We start from the raw sequence: 21,010 nt of genomic DNA, 5'->3' as shown, positions 1-21,010 counted from the left end.
CAGTATTGTAAAGTAAAATAAAGTAAAAATAAAAAATAAATATATATACATTAAAAAAAAATTAAGTATCATGAGGGAGAAAGATTTTAAAAGTGAAAAAAATTCAAAGACACATAAGGAAAATGACTAGTTTTTTATAAAATAATATCCTATTCTGCAACACAAACTACCACTTGTGACATCTTGTCATGAAAAATACTATATTCATTAGGAACTGTTTACTTGTATCCTAACTGTCATTTGAGTTGGCTACCTTGCTTTAAAATACATTTGAAAAACATTCTCCCCTCCATTTACTCCACTTACCTTCTCCAGTAACCTTGGAGGCAAAATTCTTTCCATTGGCCCACCAATAAGATTTATTCTAACAAGAACATGATTTCTCTCTACTGATAAGCTATCAATTATAAACTCCCTGAAAAATAAACATACCAATTGTTACTGCCTTAATTAAATATGATTTAATTTTAAGAGCATGTCAGTACAATGCATAAGGAAAAAAGCAATACAGTTTCTATAGAAAGGGGAGAGATAAATTCACCTTTATCTTACAGCTTTCCAACCTAAGGAGCAAAGAATTGGAGATATAATTGATATAATGAAAGGAATGTTATGAAGAATATTTTCTTGACAAATGCTATATGTCAAAAAGAAATGACATGAAGACAGGCATTACTTCCACAACAACTTTACCACATTTTTAGTCAATGTTCCCTTCAGTTCTAGTTGTTGTTACTCAGTTGCTAAGTCGTGTCTGACTTTTTGTGTCCCCACGGACTGTAGCACCCCAGGCTCCTCTGTCTTCCACTAAGTTCCAGAGTTTACTTAAATTCATGTCCATCAAGTCAGTGATGATATCTAACCATCTCATTCTCCACTGTTCCCTTCTCGTTTTGCCTTCAATCTTTCCTAGCATCAGGGTCCTTTCCAGTGAATCAGCTCTTCGCATCAGGTGGCCAAAATATTGGAGCTTCAGCTTCAGCATCAGTCTTTTCAATGAATTTTCAGGTTGATTTCCTTTAGGATTGACTGTTTTCATCTCCCTGCAGTCTGAGGGACTCTAGCACCACAGTTCAAAAGCATCAATTCTAAAGCATCAATTCTTTGGCAGTCAAACTTCTTTATGGTCCAACTCTCACATCTGTACATGACTGCAGAAAAAACTATAGCTTTGACTGTACAGATCTTTGCTAGCAAAGTGATGTTTTTGCTTTCTAATACACCACCTAGGATTGTCACAGCTTTCCTTCCAAGGAGCAAGTGTCTTTGAATTTCATGGCTGCAGTCATTGTTCACAGTGATTTTGGAGTCCAAGAAAAGAAAACCTATCATTGTTTTCACTTTTCCCCTTTCTTTTTGCGATGAACTGATGGGACAGGATGCCATGATCTTAGTTTTCTGAATGCTGAGTGTTACACCAGCTTTTTCATTCACCTCTTTCACCATCATCAAGAGGCTCTTTAGTTTCTCTTTGCTTTCTGCTGTAAGTTCTAGGCCAAGTATCCTATTTCAAATTCTAAATGTTGCATCCTCCACACTTCCTGCAGCTGTTAATGAAGTGAAGTGAAGTCGCTCAGTCGTGTCCGACTCTTTGTGACCCCATGGACTGTAGCCTACCAGGCTCCTCTGTCTATGGGATTTTCTAGGCAAGATTACTGGAGTGGGCTGTCATTTTCTTCTCCAGGGCATCTTCCCAACCTAGGGATCGAATCTGGGTCTCCTGCATTGCAGACAGGCGCTTTACCATCTGAGTCACTAGGGCAGCTGTTAATACTATCCTCTATATCAAAACTAGAGTATTCAGCAATATAGCCTGATCTATACTATTTTTCCAAGGCCTAGCTAGGGTGGAGCAACACTTTTTTTAAAATTACGGACACAAAAATAATGCCAGCTATTGAATGTGTATCCAGCATATGTCAAATAATTCAAGGTAATGTCAAGTATGACATTTTAGTAGAAAGAAGTTTTGAAGATATTACCATAACATTGTTTCATAATAATCAGAATTTATGACTGTGAACTAACATAATTAAGAAACGGAAGTAAAAATTGCCTCTATAAGAGACACAAAAATCAGACATTTTGTTTAGTGGGTCATCTTTCTCATGTAGTCTGAATTTAAAGGTGACACAACTTAATAAAGTCAGTATTTAACTAAAACATAAAAAACTAAACAGAAACTTAGAAAGTAGTACTCTGAAAGCCATTCCAAAAATGTCATTCACAATCTTTTTAACTGACATTTATGCTTTAATTGCTTTTTACTCTTATTTAAATCCACTGAATTCAAATAATGGAAAACATGAAATAAACTGTACCAAAATTACTGTCTTAACAGAATATCTGTAAAGAAAGCTATTATTCTGTCTTAGTAATTTTTTTTTTTTACCTGTGACTTTCAGAGGTTTCTAGGGTATTTTCTTCTTGAGCATTTAGTAATATTTCAGATACTTGATACTGAGCCTCCAATAGAAGAAGAGTGTCTAGATCACAGCATACCACACTTAACAACCTATATAAAAAGGAACAATAAAAATAGATATTCTAAAATACATCCTAAAAGTTTAGAGAGTCTCTAGGTGTCTCAAACACCTATACATGGAAACACAAATTTTGTAAGTAAAATTAGGCAGTTATTTCATATATATTTTAAATAACTGACTTCAAAAGATTTTCTTATTGAAATACTATTTAAGGACCAAGGGTAATTTCTAATCTATGTTAAAAATTGATTTAAATCTAGGAATCTTCTCAACTAATAATTTAAAAATTAAGGGGTCTTCCCTGGTGGCTCAGCAGTAAAGAATTCACCCTGCCAATGAGAAAGACATGACTCAATTCCTAACCTGGGAAGATTTCACATGCCGTGGAGCAACTAAGCCCATACTCCACAACTACAGAGCTTGTGGGCTACAACTACTGAAGCCCACTCCCTCTAGAGCCCATGCTCCACAGCAAGAGACGCCACCACAAGGAGAAGCCCATGCACGGCAACTAGAGGGCACCCTCACTTGCTGCGACTAGAGAGAAGCCCAAGCAGCAACCAAGACCAGCACAGCCATAAATAAATAAATAAAACTATTAAAAAAGACAGCGCTCTTAAAAAAAATAGGGAACATTAGCAAACCTGTAAAAACTACAGATTGCCATCACTTTACACCAAATTAAATATAGAAGGGATGACAGGATTTTTTCGCTATCAATACAGGAAATGTTCACCAGGTGAAATGTCAATGGCTAACTTCATAACGGTCAGATAGAGCTGAAAACACCTAAACACACTGATCTATCTTAACATCACTGAACACAGAAATCACATGGCCCCTATTGTGATGCAAGAGGATGTACAGTGCACCGTCTATGAAATATTCTTGCCAAGAAAGCTGAACCTGAAACTAACCAATCCAAGATATCTCATTATCAGTTTACAGGAAATATAAGGCTCAGAGAAATATGGTAAAAAGACACCCAAGGGAGAAAGAGTCAACCCAAAGCTAGAATTTGGAGACTTCTGCATATTATGTATTTCTTCAGGAAAAAAAGAAAAGAAAAAAGAAGGTTCACTTAAAAAAGAGGGGGTAAAGGAAGTTATAAATTAAAAAGAAAAATAAAAGAAATCTGAAGATTCTGTCTTGACTCACGATTCAACCAAAAACTGTGAAAGTATATTTTTGAGTAACACAGGAATCATCTCCAAGGTATGTTAAGTAAAAAAGCAGAGGCACAAAATGTGTACAGTGATAGCATTTGAACAAAAATTGAGAAACATTTAATATACATGTAAATACATATTTGTTTTTACATAGAATTTCTCTCCAAGAACAGAATGAAACTGGCAATAACTGTTAGATGGGGCGGGGGTGTAATCTGACAGACTAAGGGAAAATATTTCTCACAGTCCATCTTTTATAGTTTTTCAATTTTGGTGTAATCACATGCTTTACCTATTCGACAGCATCTGCAGAAAAATATCTGATGGACGCATTTAAGAACAATTCAATATCACTCCCCAGAACTTAGTGAAAATGACCAAATGCATATAAAACTAAAAGAAAATCTACTATCATCAATTTAGATAATGTTTCATATTTAGTTTATAAAAAAATATTTGTGCTAGATAAAACAAACAAAAAAACTACTTAGACTTCTAGTTTAAAGATCGTAGTATAAATTGGTATTTCTCTTCTCTAAGTCTAAAAATAACCTCAAGAATTGAGAAGGAAAGAAAAGATTATAAAAATATTTAGCTACAAAATGAGCTGAAGGACAGTCAAGGGCACTCAAACTTGGGCAAAGATGACTATGGGAGGAAAGAAACTAAGAAAGGACATCATGGCTGCCAATGAAAAATAAAAAGGTTAATTTCCCCCCCAAATTCATAAAAACATTAAAAAAAATGAGTATACTCAGATGAAAAACCTAATCCTCTGTTTGCAACAATGGAAACAGAATTCATGAGACAGAAGCAGGAAAATCTCTGGTCCTTTTATGGTTCCTATAATAAACAAACAGGTAGAAGGTGGAGTCACAGACAAATCAATTATTAGTTACTGGTTATAGGTTATAGAGACAATTATTAATAGTTAAAACTGACTACCCTCCATATTGAGATTAGCAGGGACATACACATACACAAATCCCAAAACTGAGGCCCAAAAGAAGGGTTCAACTAATTGGGAATATGACCGTAATTTCTCTTCAACATAAGCTTCCAATAATAGCTGATGAAAAAACTCACATCCCTCCAAAAAGAAATACCACAGGATGCATCCAAAGGTGCTCCAAGAAAAAGGACGAAATAACAGGATGAGCAGATGGCAAACACAAACACACATATACATATACACACAGAGAGCTGTCATTACAACTTGAAAACTATGACCAAATAATTGTCTGTAATTTTTAAGTTATATAAAATGTATCAGATCAACAGGCTGTATAACTTACAGAATATTATACATCAATTATCTCTTTATTTAAAACGTTTAATGTAAAGCAATAGTGTCCAACAAGTTCTTTGCACAAAGTAGAGCTGTATAAACACAGGGAAGAAGCAGCAAAACAACCAGAAAAAATAAAACATGAACTGGCCGAGCTAAGGAAAGAAGCAGAAGAAATGAAAGTGCCGTAGGAATTAAAGCACAACTACAAACAGCAAAAAAGGACAGATGCTGCTAAAAGCAGAACAGGTGCTATAGGGAACAGAGAAGTACGAAAAATATAATGAAAACAGAGAGTTTAAATTATTGTTTGAAGAGAAAACCGAAATAACCAAACAGGACACACCTTTAGAGACACTAGTCAAATTCTTTCCAAGAAAAAAATCACCACAACTCTAAGTATATAAAGTGACAGCATGTCCATAGGTAAACTGAAATCAGAAGAGTCAACACTGAGACAGAGCCCAGTAAAGCTATTACATTTAGAGAAAGACCATTGGGGTATCCAGGAAGAGTCACTAAGAGAGGTGGGGCTGGGGGCAGGGAATCAAGCTGTTCTCAGACATAGCCATAGCAACATTCAACACCAGCAGGACCACAAAACCACACTGGGAGGAGGTCTAAAATCAGATATTAACACACATTATAAAACTGTGATCATTTTTAACCTGTAGTAATGACATGAATAAACAAAAGAAAATACAAACAGATGCAAATATATAGAGGAATTTAAAATATGTCAGGGGCAGATAGAATTTCCTGATAGACTGAATATTTGGAACAAAAATAAGAAAAATACTAAGGATAACTCTAGATGTTTTGTTAGAAAAATAAGAATCAAGTTGAGGGAAACTAAGTAATAAGGCTTAAAGATTTAGGGTGCATCTAGTAACCTTTCTACTTTCTTCAGGCTATTAAATCAGTGAACTGGTAGTGAAAACAACCTCAGCATGCTCTAGTTTATGATTTAAAAGGAGGAGTCCATAGAATCTAGATGAACAATAAGATGATCCAAGGTGAGTTAGGGTATCTGTGAAAGCAAATGCATGTCCGGACTGAATTCTCATTAGAGAATGAGTAAATAGAAACTTTCAGAGAAGGAAACGGCAACCCACTCCAGTGTTCTTGCCTGGAGAATCCCAGGGACAGGGGAGCCTGGTGGGCTGCCGTCTATGGGGTCGCACAGAGTCAGACATGACTGAAGCGACTTAGCAGCAGCAGCAGCAGCAACAAATAGAAATTTTCTCAAATGAGGTAAGACTTTTAAAATCTTACTTTTAAAATCAAATACTCGGAATAATGGAGAGTTTCACAAATTTCATCCAGCAATAAATTAAAAGAACAGCATACTGTGATCAAATACAGTTCATTCCAGGAAGAAAAGGCTAGCTTAATGTTAAAACATCTCCTGAGGTAATTCATGGCATCCATATGCAATAGAAAATAATCAAATAATCATCTGACCAGATGCCTAAAAGCTCCTTGATTTAAGATTCAACATTCACAGTCTACTCCATATTTTCAAAAAAATGTTAATTAAATTTAAAAAAAGGTTATTTCTTTAAGGAGACAAATTCATTTCAATGCAAGAGCTGAAAGTATAAAGGGGAAAAGCATTCCCACTGAGGTAAGGAGAAAAGCAAAACTGTCCATTATTTAGCATTGTTTTAGAAGTTTAAGCCAATGCAAAAAAGATGAGAAAAAGAATGTTACCTGAAAAGAAATAATGCTGTTCATTATCAGAAGATGATAAAACTGTTTATTTGGAGACTACTCATCCCCATGATATAAAATTCAGTTTACTTAATTTTAAGAAATACTGGCTAAATACCTACTAAGTGCCTACTACTGCTTTAAGTGCTGAAGATACCTTAACAAACACAAATAGACAAAAATCCCAGTCCTTACGGAATGCCAAAATACTAGCAGAGGGAACAAGGAACAAAATGCAAACTTAAAACACAGCACAGATACAACTAAAGCAGGGAAATGAGTAAGGAGTCATAACAAGAGAACAGCAGGGATGGATCACTGTACTCAATTTAAAATAAGGTAGTTAGGACAAGGTGACACTGGGTAAAGACCTAAAAGAAAGAAAGAAACAACCCATGGAGCTATCTGAGGAAAAACTGCTCTAAGACAGCAAATAGCTTGAGCTAGCGACTAAAGGTGAGAGCACACCTGCCTGTTTGAAGAACAGAAAAGGAGTCAGTGTGGCGCTAGAGGTAAAGAATCTGCCTGCTAAAGCAGGAGATGCACCAGACGCGAGTTCAACCCCTGGGTTGCGAAGATCCCCTGGAGTAGGAAGTGGCTCCCCACTCCAGGGGTTCTTTCCTGGAAAATTCCATGGGCAGAGGAGCCTGGCCGGCTATAGCCCATGGGCCACAAAGAGTGGGAAATGACTGAGCAACTGAGCACAAGGAAGCCAATGTACCTGAAGTGGAAAAAGCAAAGGAGAAGTATTCGGAGATGGGGTTAGAGTAAAATTAGGGGTCAAGATCATACAGGACTCTCAGGTCACTGCAGGAAGTCTGTACCTTACTTTGGTGACACATAAATTCCACTGAAGTCTTGCCTTATCCTGATAATATGAGGAACTTGGTAAGTACAGAACTGAGACTACTTGATTTGCATTTTACTGGGATCACTCTGACTGCTGCGTACAGAACAGGCCAAAATTAGGCAGGGACACAAGCAGAGGTACCACTGTAGAAAAAGATATAGTGATAATTTAGACAAGGCACTAGCTTAAAACAGGGTATTGTCACAGAGGATCTATTTATTAGAAAAAAAGTGGCTCTGTGGCAGGTAGACATTTAGGGTAGTCCTCATGATCTCACCCTCCTGGTACCTATGTCTTTGTGTGATTTTCTTTTCTGAAATGTATGTAGGATCTGTGTCTCGCTTCTAGTCAGAATAGTTAAAGGTGATTGGACAGATGGAATTACCTGAACGTGATTACAGAAGACTATGTCATTCTTATCCTGATAATATGAGGAACTTGCTAAGTACAGAACTGAGATTACTTATGCCATTCTTATCCCCAATCAGTAACGCTGAAGAAGCTGAAATTAAACGGTTCTATGAAGACCTACAAGACCTTTTAGAACTAACACCCAAAAAAGATGTCCTTTTCATTATAGGGGACTGGAATGCAAAAGTAGGAAATCAAGAAACACCTGGAGCAACAGGCAAATTTGGCCTTGGAATACAGAATGAAGCAGGGCAAAGACTAATAGAGTTTTGCCAAGAAAATGCACTGGTCATAGCAAACACCCTCTTCCAACAACACAAGAGAAGGCTCTACACATGGACATCACCAGATGGTCAACACTGAAATCAGATTGATTATATTCTCTGCAGCAAAAGATGGAGAAGCTCTATACAGTCAGCAAACATAAGACCAGGAGCTGACTGTGGCTCAGATCATGAACTCCTTATTACCAAATTCAGACTGAAATTGAAGAAAACAGGGAAAACCGCTAGACCATCCAGGTATGACCTAAATCAAATCCCTTATGATTATACAGTGGAAGTGAGAAAAAGATTTAAGGGCCTAGATCTGATAGATAGAGTGCCTGATGAACTATGGAATGAAGTTTGTGGCATTGTGCAGGAGACAGGGATCAAGACCATCCCCATGGAGAAGAAATGCAAAAAAGCAAAATGGCTGTCTGGGGAGGCCTTACAAATAGATGTGAAAAGAAGAGAAGCAAAAAGCATAGGAGAAAAGGAAAGATATAACTATCTGAATGCAGAGTTTCAAAGAATAGCAAGAAGATATAAGAAAGCCTTCTTCAATGCAAAGAAATAGAGGAAAAGAACAGAATGGGAAAGACTAGAGATCTCTTCAAGAAAATTAGAGATACCAAGGGAACATTTCATGCAAAGATGGGTTCAATAAAGGACAGAAATGGTATGGACCTAACAGAAGCAGAAGATATTAAGAAGAGATGGCAAGAATACACAGAACTGTACAAAAAGGATCTTCACAACCTGGATAATCACGATGGTGTAATCACTCATCTAGAGCCAGACATCCTGGAATGTGAAGTCAAGTGGGCCTTAGAAAGCATCACTATGAACACAGCTAGTGGAGGTGACGGAATTCCAGTTGAACTATTTCAAATCCTGAAAGATGATGCTGTGAAAGTGCTGCACTCAATATGCCAGCAAATTTGGAAAACTTAGAGGCCACAGGACTGGAAAAGGTCAGTTTTCATTCCAATCCCAAAGAACGGCAATGCCAAAGAATGCTCAAACTACCGCACAACTGCACTCATCTCACACGCTAGTAAAGTAATGCTCAAAATTCTCCAAGCCAGGCGTCAGCAATACGCGAACTTCGTGAACTTCCAGATGTTCAAGCTGGTTTTAGAAAAGGCAGAGGAACCAGAGATCAAATTGCCAACATCCGCTGGATCATGGAAAAAGCAACAGAGTTTCAGAAGAACATCTATTTCTGCTTTATTGACTATGCCAAAGCCTTTGACTGTGTGGATCACAATAAACTGTGGAAAATTCTGAAAGAGATGGGAAGACCAGACCACCTGACCTGCCTCTTGAGAAACCTGTATGCAGATCAGGAAGCAACAGTTAGAACTGGACATGGAACAACAGACTGGTTCCAAATAGGAAAAGGAGTACGTCAAGGCTGTATATTGTCACCCTGCTTATTTAACTTCTATGCAGAGTATATCATGAGAAACGCTGGGCTGGAAGAAACAAGCTGGAATCAAGATTGCTGGGAGAAATATCAATCACCTCAGATATGCAGATGACACCACCCTTATGGCAGAAAGTGAAGAGGAACTAAAGAGCCTCTTGATGAAAGTGAAAGAGGAGAGTGAAAAAGTTGCCTTAAAGCTCAACATTCAGAAAACTAAGATCATGGCATCTGGTCCCATCACTTCATGGGAAATAGATGGGGAAACAGTGGAACCAGTGTCAGACTTTATTTTTGGGGACTCCAAAATCACTGCAGATGCTGACTGCAGCCATGAAATTAAAAGACGCTTACTCCTTGGAAGAAAAGTTATGATCAACCTAGATAGCATATTCAAAAGCAGAGACATTACTTTGCCGACTAAGGTCCGTCTAGTCAAGGCTATGGTTTTTCCTGTGGTCATGTATGGATGTGAGAGTTGGACTGTGAAGAAGGCTGAGTGCCAAAGAATTGATGCTTTTGAACTGTGGTGTTGGAGAAGACTCTTGAGAGTCCCTTGGACTGCAAGGAGATCCAACATGTCCTTTCTAAAGGAGATCAACCCAGAGATTTCTTTGGAAGGAATGATGCTAAAGCTGAAACTCCAGTACTTTGGCCACCTCATGCGAAGAGTTGACTCACTGGAGAAGACTTTGATGCTGGGAGGGACTAGGGGCAGGAGGAGAAGGGGACGACCCAGGATGAGATGGCTGGATGGCATCACTGACTCGATGGATGTGAGTCTGAGTGAACTCCGGGAGTTGGTGATGGACAGGGAGGCCTGGCGTGCTGCGATTCATGCGGTTGAAAGAGTGGGACACGACTGAGCGACTGAACTGAACTGATGCCATTCTTGGTGGAGTGTCTCTTTCTTCTGTTGGCTTTGAAGAAGCAAGCAGCTATGTTGGGGAAAACCAAGTGACAAGGAAGCACTGATGGCACACTTACACTGGCAAGCTGCAAGGGCTTCTGGCCTCTAAGCAGCAAGAAAACTAGACCCTCTGTGCTAAAATCATGGAACTACATTCTGTCAACAATCTATGAGTTTAGAAACGGACCGTTTTCTACTTGAGCTTCAAATAAGATCACAGCCCCATCTGACACCTTGTTTGCAGCCTTATGAGACTATGCAAAAGGACCAAGCTAGGGTGTACCTTGACAGAAACTGAGATAAATGTGTGTTATTTTAAGCTACAAAGCTTCTGGTTAGAGTTCAACAAAATGCCTCCACTAACAAGCTAAAAGCATTTAAAACAGAATAATTGAATGAATTAATAATTTGTACATCTATACAATCTCAGACATTTATCAGATGCTTGGGCTTTCCTGGTCGCTCAGCTGGTAAAGAATTCTGCCTGCAATGAGGGAGACCTGGGTACTGTCCTTGGGTTGGGAAGATCCCCTGGAGAAGGGAAAGGCTACCCACTCCAGTATTCTGGCCTGGAGAATTCCATACACTGTATAGGTCCATGGGGTTTCAAAGAGTCAGACATGACTGAGCGACTCTCACTACCAGTTCTAGATTTATGTGACATATTTAGTCTCACAGTAATTCTGAGGAAGGTATAGTTACTGTCTCCATTTCACAGATGAGGAAATGGAAGCATTGAGAGTTACGAATCTTGTCTAAAATCATTCTGGCAATGTTGTTCCACAGTCCATGCTCTTAAAGGACTGGGAGATACTGCCATGCACTGTAGTATATACCAAGGAACATAAGGCTACAGATATTAACAAAATACATATAAGACCTACGGAAAAAACCCAATGTTCTAATGAGGGTAATTAAAGAATACTTAAATGGAGATATATGCCATGTTTACAGATTGGAAACTCATTATAAAGATGCCAGTTCACTCACTATTGATCTAAAGATTCAATCCAATGATAATTAAAATCCCAATGGGTTGATTTGTGTGACAAGGTGATATTAAACTTTACATGGGAAGAAAAGGACTAAAAGTAGCCAAGATGTTTGAAAAACAACAAAGTAGAAGGAATCATCCTATAATTACTGTAACATATTATAAAGCTATAGTAACTAAAACAATGCAATATTTGTACAAAGATGAACAAAAATCTAACTGAATAGAATAGGAAGTTCAGAAATCTCTTTAAATATTTAGATATCTTTTCTGTAACACAAAAGAATTATGTATATGTATGTACACAGAGATATGTATCTATATGTTCCATGTGGAGCAAGTTGTTTATGACAGCTAAAACTAAAGAACTGTAAATACCCCAAAAGTCTGGTAGTAGCATAATATATAAACAAAATACAGTCTACACCTGCTAATGGCATATTATATAGCAACGAGCATTGACCTTAGAAATATAATGCTACAAATAAGACGTCAGATGTGACAGGATATAGTCTATGCTAAAACTAAAAGAAAGAACAAAAAGCAACAAAATTAAAATGTATTTTTTGGAAATACAAAAATAAGGAGTAAAAAATAAAAATAAGTCAAAGTAGTAAATAGCATAAAAGTCAGAATAATGTTTACCCATTAGCAAGAAGGGAGGCAGTCATGATCAACAAATGCATGGTACTAGTAAGTTTTCTTTATTTAGTTGACTGGGATTTTATGTAGACATTTAATTTACAATACCTTGTTAAGCTCATGTTTTATGTAGTATTTGTATTTTTAATATTTCATTTAAAAACTTATGTTATGCTAGAGTGGATAATGTGAAAAAGTATAGCATTTTATTCATATGAAGTATAAACATATATGTAATATGAACAAATTAAAAATATCAATAAAAGAATGTATACTTTAATAATCATGCATAAAGCCTTGACAACAAGTGCCATTTAATACTCAATCATGTAATCATCTAATAAACAGATCTTAATGGGTTCATTAATTACATCAGCATATCTGTATAAGCTAGCAGCTACAGTAAATATGGAAGAAAAAGTCACTTGAGTAAGACCATCTTTTTAGGCTAATCATGACATTAAAGCTAGGTTTACAAAGTGAATTGGAGTGGGCAAATTTTATATCCATTAATTTTTAAAAAGTGATCAGAAAAACATGTCTCAAAACTTACATATTATTAGGCTTGCAAATAAATCGTGCAGCTTAATTTTTGTTGACTCCAACCCATATTTCCCAAAGTTAAGAAGAAAAATGCTACTTATTTCATACATAAAGTTGGTTATATCAAGAAGTGTTTCAAAGAAAATCAACAATTATCCAAGATGAATCCACATTCAAGAGTAAACTAGATAAATGTTTTAATGGTATATTTTCATTTTTTTATAAACAGATAAAGTAGTAATAACAAAGTTAATGTAAAGATACCAACAGTTTCACAGAAGAAATTTCAGAAGTGTCCATGTATATGTATGTGTCTCTCTCAGAATAGTTAGAAGTAGATTGATTCTACCTACTTCAGACACAAACTCCCTTAGGTTGTTACTTAGGCATTATAGGTTACTTTTATCAAAATAAGAGAAGTTTCTGTACACCAAAAGACAGACAGTAATCACAGACCTTAGCTGTTCATTCTCTATTTCCTACAGTTCTAAACAATGTGCAAATATTACCCACATTATTATAGTCTTGCAGTTCCCAGGAACCCAAACAGTCTAGTATCCCAGGGATATGGTGTTGCTGGTTGAAGGCAGTGAGACATAAGAGTTTGTTTGCCTATAGCAAAGCTTTTGGAGGCGTAACACAATTATTTAAAGTGGGGAAGGATTCAGCCCTTGCAGTAATTCCATGAAAGCATTTGTACAGCTGTGGGGATAATCAAATCTATTGCCTTGTTTGAGTCAGGTTTATTGATGATATCTATTAACATCTTTCTCATCTTACCTCAGGCACTGAAGACTAAGCCCCTATCTCTATTAGACACTTTATACAGCATTGCTCAGAGGGCATGCTGTCTGCCTTTGTGTATCTGTTCATTATAAGTAACAAAAGGCATAATCAAGATGAACACGAGTGAATTAACAAAATCTCTCACTGGTAAGTAAAAGTCACTTGTTAGTGTCCGACTCTTTGTGATCCCATGGACTATAGAGCCCATGGAATTCTCCAGGCTACAATACTGGAGTGAGTAGCCTTTCCCTTTTCCAGGGGATCTTCCCAACCCAGAGATCGAACCCAGGTCTCCACCATTGCAGGCAGATTCTTTACCAGCGGAGCCACAAGGGAAGCCCTCTCAGTGGTAAGATACTGCTGCTGCTGCTGCTGCTGCTGCTGCTGCTGCTGCTGCTGCTGCTGCTGCTGCTGCTGCTGCTGCTAAGTCACTTCAGTCGTGTCCGACCCTGTGCGACCCCAGAGATGGCAGCCAACCAGGCTCTGCCATCCCTGGGATTCTACAGGCAAGAACACTGGAGTGGGTAAGATACTGCTAATACAGCTAATGTGAAAAGCAAGAGCAGCTTGCTTTCATTGAACATGGACAGTAACACATCCTTCATTTTATCAAAATTTAGCCCTATCATCCCTCAAATTATCATGAAAAACTACTCTACTGATGATACGTTGTGAAAAGGACAGCTTGTCTTCTACATGTTCTAGCTAAGAGTAGGTGTGCCAGAGAGAAATATCCAAAAACTCATGGCCATCTCAGTGAAGTTTCTGAGTTCTAGTGGCCTAAAATGTCAAGATACACATGCAATATACATGATGTATTATTAAATTTTACACTATTTACCACCAAAGAAGTGACATAATGCATGACTCTGTGAATTTTAGCAACAACCCCTACAATATTTGGGTATGCTTCTCTGATTCATATCAAGTAATCCCTAACTCTCAACTTTAGGTGACCTAAAGGCTAGAATAAGGTCTAAAACTTGAGATGGAAATTCTGTCACTTGAGCTTTAACCCAGCAGATTCAATGCTGTCAAATCATATTGTCAGGAGATATCAATATATCCTTGAAACTGTTATCAATAAGTGTAACTACCATAATCTAGTTATAACCAAAGATAACTAGGTCAGATTGTTTTCACTAACAATGTGATCAAGCTGTGAGGTGAACCAGCTCACGTTAGTCATGCTGTGAGCCTCTGTGAGGTTCCCCTGTGAGGGCTGACTCAAGGAAAACCCATTTGCCCTAAATGAGTTGGGATAATGAAAGTAATGCAACTGAGCCATAAACCCTGCTCTGAACATGGAAGATACACTGTTTTGCCTCAGATGCAAAGGGAGCCTCCCAACCTAGTGTGGAAATGGGTATCTTACATCACTGAAAAGTTGGATTTTCAAATACTACACATTATATAATTTTTCTTTCCCAAAAGTCTCCCTCTCCTTAAACTTCAGTGACTTAAAAATTGCAAAGTTAAAAAAAAAATTGCAAAGTTACGATGTAAAGGTCTATAATTCCGTATCCGTAAACCTTAGGACCAAGAATTTAAATTTTTATGCATTTAGCAACAAAACAGTATACATGGAGTCTGGAGCAATACCTCATAATCAAGCATATTAATATTTCTTTGGCAAAATATATCGATATTCAAATTAGGCAGGCTAAATAAAGACTACAAAAAATCTCATCACCTGAGGTTAAGATTAGATGCAGGTAGCAAATAAATTCGTAGAATTTTAGAATTTCAAATCAGAAACTGTGGCACTTGAGCCTGCATAATGCCATGTTAATATCCATTATAAAGAATGTGTGTCTATAATGCATGGTATAGAGAAATTTATTTTTAAAATCCAACCAAACATTCTGAATTTCAATTCATTTCTGGAAGTGAAAATCAGTGTCTCCTTAATATGAATGTTTATTTGAACTGTTTCAAGGAATAAAATGGCCTCAAATTTGGGCCTAACCTTTTCACTAGGTTTGGGATGTATTTTGAACATAGTCTATTGCCCCATGAATTTGCTAATAACCTAAATCAAATCTCAACACCAGAATAATTCCCTATTCTTAATTACCACATTCTTTGTACGTCACTTTTTAATCATTACCATCGTATCATTAACGTGAGCAAATGGGCACTTGTCCAGGCTACCAGAATGGTTCTGGGCAGTATACTCTTAGCTATCATCTCCATTTGAATGAAGTCCAAAAATGTTCATTGCTTTACTCATGCTAGGAGTCACATGCCTCTTCTCTTCACCCTGCCATTTTTTCCCTAGATTTTCTTCCTTGAATACACTGAAACAACACATTTCTTATAACATTTTAACTATTTTCAAAAATGCATCACCATAAATTACATAAGTTTTACTTCTATCAACTTGAATCAAATGCATCATGTATATTTTACTTAACCAAACAATACAAAAATCCAATACAGAAGATTTCCTTCTGATTAGTACACACAAACTAGCTAGTAAAAATGCAATACCCAGTTCTCTGCCATTTGATCAAACCCAACAATGAGACATGAATTACGAGCACACTAACCACACGTACAAATCTGGAGCTTAAAGATTCTGATATGCCTATAACTGTTTATGAAGAATAAAAAAGGTGGCAAGGTCAGTTTGCCCATAAAACTAGTGAACAGCAAAAAGAGTGAGCAGGGGCTGTGGAAAGCCTCATTTGAGCTACATACCAAATTCACATCATAGTTTCAGAAAGTGCTCTGGGATCTCCTGAAGCTGGCAGTTTGGATTTCCCTAAGTACACATAGAGTATAGCTTTGGAATACAACAAGTTTGCTGAACTTGTGTGGTGTGCTGTGCTGTGCTTAGTTGCTCAGTTGTGTCTGACTCTTTGAGACCCTATGCACTATAGACCACCAGGCTCCTTTGTCTATGGGGATTCTCCAGGCAAGAATACTGGAGTGGGTTGCCATGCCCTCCTGCAGGGGATCTTCCCAACCCAGAGATCACATTGCAGGCAGATTCTTCACCATCTGAGTCACCAGGGAAGCCCAAGAAAAATGGAATTAGTAGCCTATCCCTTCTTCAGGGGAACTTCCTGACCCAAGAATCGAACCAGGGTCTACTGCACTGCAGGCAGATTCTTTACCAGCTGAGTCACTGGGGAAGCCCAAACTTGTGTGTGCATATCCAAATGGTCAATAAAATCTGGACATATGGTCAAGAGATAGCATAGAGGATAGACACAAAGATACAAGGTTAGCTAGTAAAGAAGTGAAAATTGAAACCACTGTAGAAAATAAAAATAATAATAATTTAAAAAATGGGTAAAGGACCAAAGACATATTCTAGAATTCAGTCAGAAAGGTGGGTAGTAAAAGAGGAAAAGTCATCAAAAATGATTCATAAAAAGGACTCCAGAAATAAAGAGACAGATGCCATACAATTCTCCCAAACAGACCATACATAGCAGTGCAGCACTTAGTAGGAATTCAGTAACTATTTTCTCAATGAATGAACCAAATGAAAGGAAACCGTCAAAGTTTGGAAGAATATAAAATGGTACAGAGAGGTCAGGCAAAATGAGTCATAGGAGGAGGGCATATAGAAATACATAAGGTAGGAAATATGCCTAAACTTGAACTCAGTTTAGTTCAGTTGCTTAGCGGCGTCTGACTCTTTGTTACCCCATGAACCGCAGCATGCCAGGCCTCCCTGTCCATCATCAGCTCACGGAGTTTACCCATACTCATGCCCATTGAGTCAGTGATGCCATCCAACCATCTCATCCTCTGTCGTTCCCTTCTCTTCCTGCCTTCAATCTTTCCCAGCATCAGAGTCTTTTCAAATGAGTTAGCTCTTCACATCAGGTGGCCAAAGTATTGGAGTTTCAGCTTCAACATCAGTCCTTCCAATGAACACCCAGGACTGATCTCTTTTAGAATGGACTGGCTGCATCTCTTTGTAGTCCAAGGGACTCTCAAGAGTCTTCTCCAACACCACAGTTCAAAAGCATCAATTCTTTGGCGCTCAGCTTTCTTTATAGTCCAACTCTCACATCCATACATGACTACTGGAAAAACCATAGCCTTGACTAGATGGACCTTTGCTGACAAAGTAATGTCTCTGCTTTTTAATATGCTGTCTAGGTTGGTCATAACTTTCCTTCCAAGGAGTAAGCATCTTTTAATTTCATTGCTGCAATCACCATCTGCAGTGATTTCGGAGCCCCCAAAAATAAAGTCTGACACTGTTTCCACTGTTTACCAACCTATTTGCCATGAAGTGATGAGACTGGATGCCATGATCTTCGTTTTCTGATGTTGAGCTTTAAGCCAACTTTTTCACTCTCCACTTTCACTTTCATCAAGAGGCTTTTTAGTTCCTTTTCACTTTGCCATAAGAGTGGTATCATCCACATATCTGAGGTTATTGATATTTCTCCCAGCAATCTTGATTCCAGCTTGTGCTTCTTCCAGCCCAGCGTTTCTCATGATGTACTCTGCATATAAGTTAAATAAGCAGAGTGACAATATATGGCCTTGATGTACTCCTTTTCCTATTTGGAACCAGTCTGTTCTTCCATGTCCAGTTCTAACTGTTGCTTCCTGACCTGCATACAGGTTTCTCAAGAGGCAGGTCAGGTGGTCTGGTCTTCCCATCTCTTTCAGAATGTTCCACAGTTTATTGCTCCACAGTCAAAGGCTTTGGCATAGTCAGTAAGCATAAACTAAGCAAGCCCATTTCTAAAGAATAGTTTTAAGAAATAAATATGGAATGAGATATTTATAAAGATGCAAATTTTTTAAAAGCTACATTTATAAACAAACAGAAAGCTGGGATAGGCACTGGAATATTATTCATCCCTTTAAAATTATGGTATAGATGAATATTTATAGATATGAGAGAATAATTTAAAATAAGTAAAAAAGGCAGATTAAAAACAATAAGCCTATTGTTCAAAAAGAATTTTCAATCAAAGGAACTATAGGCATGAAGAGACTAGTGGTGGTTATCTTCAAGAGGTATGAGTTTTCCCTTAGGATAATGAATATTGTTTTCATTATAATCATTCTATACAAACAAGAACTCTTTGATAGAGAATTCTAAGTTGGTTATTTTAATTAGTTAGATATCATTTGATTGTCTTCTTTCTGTTCAGTTCAGTCTCTCAGTCAGGTCCGACTCTGTGACTCCATGGACAGCAGTACGCCAGGCTTCCCTATCTGTCCCCAACTCCCAGAGCTTACTCAGATGTGTGTCCATCGAGCTGCTGATGCCATCCAACAATCTCATCCTCTGTCATCCCCTTCTCCTCTTGCCTTCAATCTTACCCAGTATCAGGGTCTTTTCAAATGATTCAGTTCTTCACACTGGCTGATCAAAGTATCAGAGCTTCATCTTCAGCATCAGTCTTGCCAATGAATATTCAGGATTAATTTCCCTTAGGATTGACCTTTTGTACTCCTTATTGTCCAAGGGACTATCAAGAGTCTTCTCCAACACCAAAGATAGAGGCATCAATTTTTCAGTGCTCAGCCTTCTTTATGGTCTAACTCTCACATCCATACATGACTACTGGAAAAACCATAGCTTTGACTATATGGATCATCTTTGGTAAAGTAATCTCTCCGTTTTTAAAAGTGCTGTAAAGGGTGGTCATAGCTTTTCTTCCAAGGAGCAATCACCTTTTAATTTCATGGCTGCAGTCACAATCTGCAGTGATTTTGGAGCCCAAGAAAATAAAGTCTCCCACTGCTTTCATTGTTTCCCCATCTATTTGCTATGAAGTGAAGGGACCAGATGTCATGATCTTCAAGTTTTGAATGCTAACTTTTAAGTCAGCTTTTCCAAACTCCTCTTTCACTTTCATCAAGAGGCTTTCAGTTCCTCTTTGCTTTCTGCCATAAGGGTGGTGTCATCTACATATGTGAGGCTACTGATATTTCTTCCAGCAATCTTGATTCCAGCTTGTGCTTCATCTAGTCTGGCATTTTGTATGATGTACTCTGCATAGAGGTTAAATAAGCAGGCTGACAATGTACAACCTTGACGTACTCCTTTCCCAATTTGGAACCAGTCCATCGTTCCATGTCCAGTTCTAACTATTGCTTCTTGACCTGAATAAAGATATTTCAGGGGGCAAGTAAGGAGGTCTGGTATTCTCATCTCTTCCACAGTTTGTTGTGATCCACACAGTCAAAAGCTTTAGCATAGTCAATGAAGCAGAAGTACATGTTTTTCTGGGATTCTGTTGCTTTTTCTATGGTTCAGTGGATGTTGGCAATTTGCTCTCTGGTTCCTCTGCCTTTTCTAAATCCAGCTTGACATTCTGCAAGTTCTCAGTTCATGTACTGTTGAAGCCTTGCTTAGAGAATTTTGAGCATTACTTGCTAGCATGTGAGAGAGTTTGAACATTATCTGGCATTACCTTTCCTTGGGATTAGAATGAAAACTGACCTTTTCCAGTCCTGTGGCCACTGCTGAGTTTTCCAAATTTGCTGGCATATTGAGTACAGCATTTCACAGCATCACCTTTTAGGATTTGAAATAGCTCAGCTGGAATTCCATCACCTTCACTAGCTTTGTTCATAGTAATGCTTCCCTAAGGCCCACCTGACTTCACACTCCAGCATATCTGGCTCTAGGTGAGTCATCACACCATCGCAGTTACCTAGGGTCATGAAGACCTACTTCTGTGTACTCTTGTCACCTCTTCTAAATATTGTCTGCTTCTGTTAGGTTCATACTGTTTCTGTCCTTTCTTGCGCCCATCTTTACATGAAATGTTCCCTTGGTATCTTTAATTTTCTTGAAGAGATTGCTAGTCTTTCCCATTCTATTGTTTTCCTCTATTTCTTTGCACTGATCACTTAGGAAGGCTTTCTTATCTCTCTCCTTGCTATTCTTAGGAACTCTCCATTCATACGGATACATCTTTCCTTTTCTCCTTTGTCTTTCACTTCTCTTCTTTTCTTAACTAGTTGTAAGGGCTCCTCAGACAATCATTTTGCCTTTTTGCATTTCTTTTTCTTGTGGATGGTTTTGAGCACCGCCTCCTGTACAATGTTTAGAATCTCTGTCCACAGTTCTTCAGGCACTCTATCAGATCTATTTTTTTTTTTTTTAGTTTTTTATTTTTTAAATTTTAAATTTTAAAATCTTTAATTCTTACATGCGTTCCCAAACATGAACCCCCCTCCCACCTCCCTCCCCATAACATCTCTCTGGGTCAATTCTTTGAATCTCCTTGTCACTTCTACTGTATAATCATAAGGGATTTGATTTAGGTCATATCTGAATGGTCTAGTGGTTTTCCCTACTTTCTTCAATTTAAGTCTCAATTTGGCAATAAAGAGTTCATGATCTGAGGCACAGTCAGCTCCTGGTCTTGTTTTTGTTGACTGTATAGAGCTTCTCCATCTTTGGCTGCAAAGAATCTTGCAATTCTAGCAGAATCTGCTAATCAATCTTACTTCGGTATTGACCATCTGGTGATGTCCATGTGTAGTCATCTCTTGTATTGCTGGAAGTGGGTGTTTGCTATGACCAG

At 37.8% G+C, this 21,010-nt stretch overlaps 1 protein-coding gene across 3 annotated transcripts in view; it reads right to left on the bottom strand.

Moving 5' to 3' along the window:
- Positions 1 to 21,010, bottom strand: part of TBC1D32 (TBC1 domain family member 32) — a 193,552-nt gene that overhangs the window by 77,512 nt on the left and 95,030 nt on the right. For all 3 annotated transcript variants that reach the window (XR_011258768.1, XM_069599058.1, XM_069599056.1), the window contains exons 23-24: positions 2,393 to 2,515; positions 307 to 415 (exon numbers count right to left, since the gene is read on the bottom strand). Coding sequence is in view for 2 of the 3 variants with exons in the window: in XM_069599058.1 (XP_069455159.1) it covers positions 307 to 415; positions 2,393 to 2,515 (232 nt within the window). In the remaining variant the exon portion in view is untranslated. The remainder of the gene's footprint in view (positions 1 to 306; positions 416 to 2,392; positions 2,516 to 21,010) is intronic.

The sequence above is a fragment of the Ovis canadensis genome, chromosome 8 (genome assembly GCF_042477335.2).
Source record: "Ovis canadensis isolate MfBH-ARS-UI-01 breed Bighorn chromosome 8, ARS-UI_OviCan_v2, whole genome shotgun sequence".
Classification (NCBI taxonomy): domain Eukaryota; kingdom Metazoa; phylum Chordata; class Mammalia; order Artiodactyla; family Bovidae; genus Ovis; species Ovis canadensis.
The sequence above is the reverse complement of the archived record's forward strand: the minus strand, read 5'-3'. Positions and strand labels throughout refer to the sequence as shown.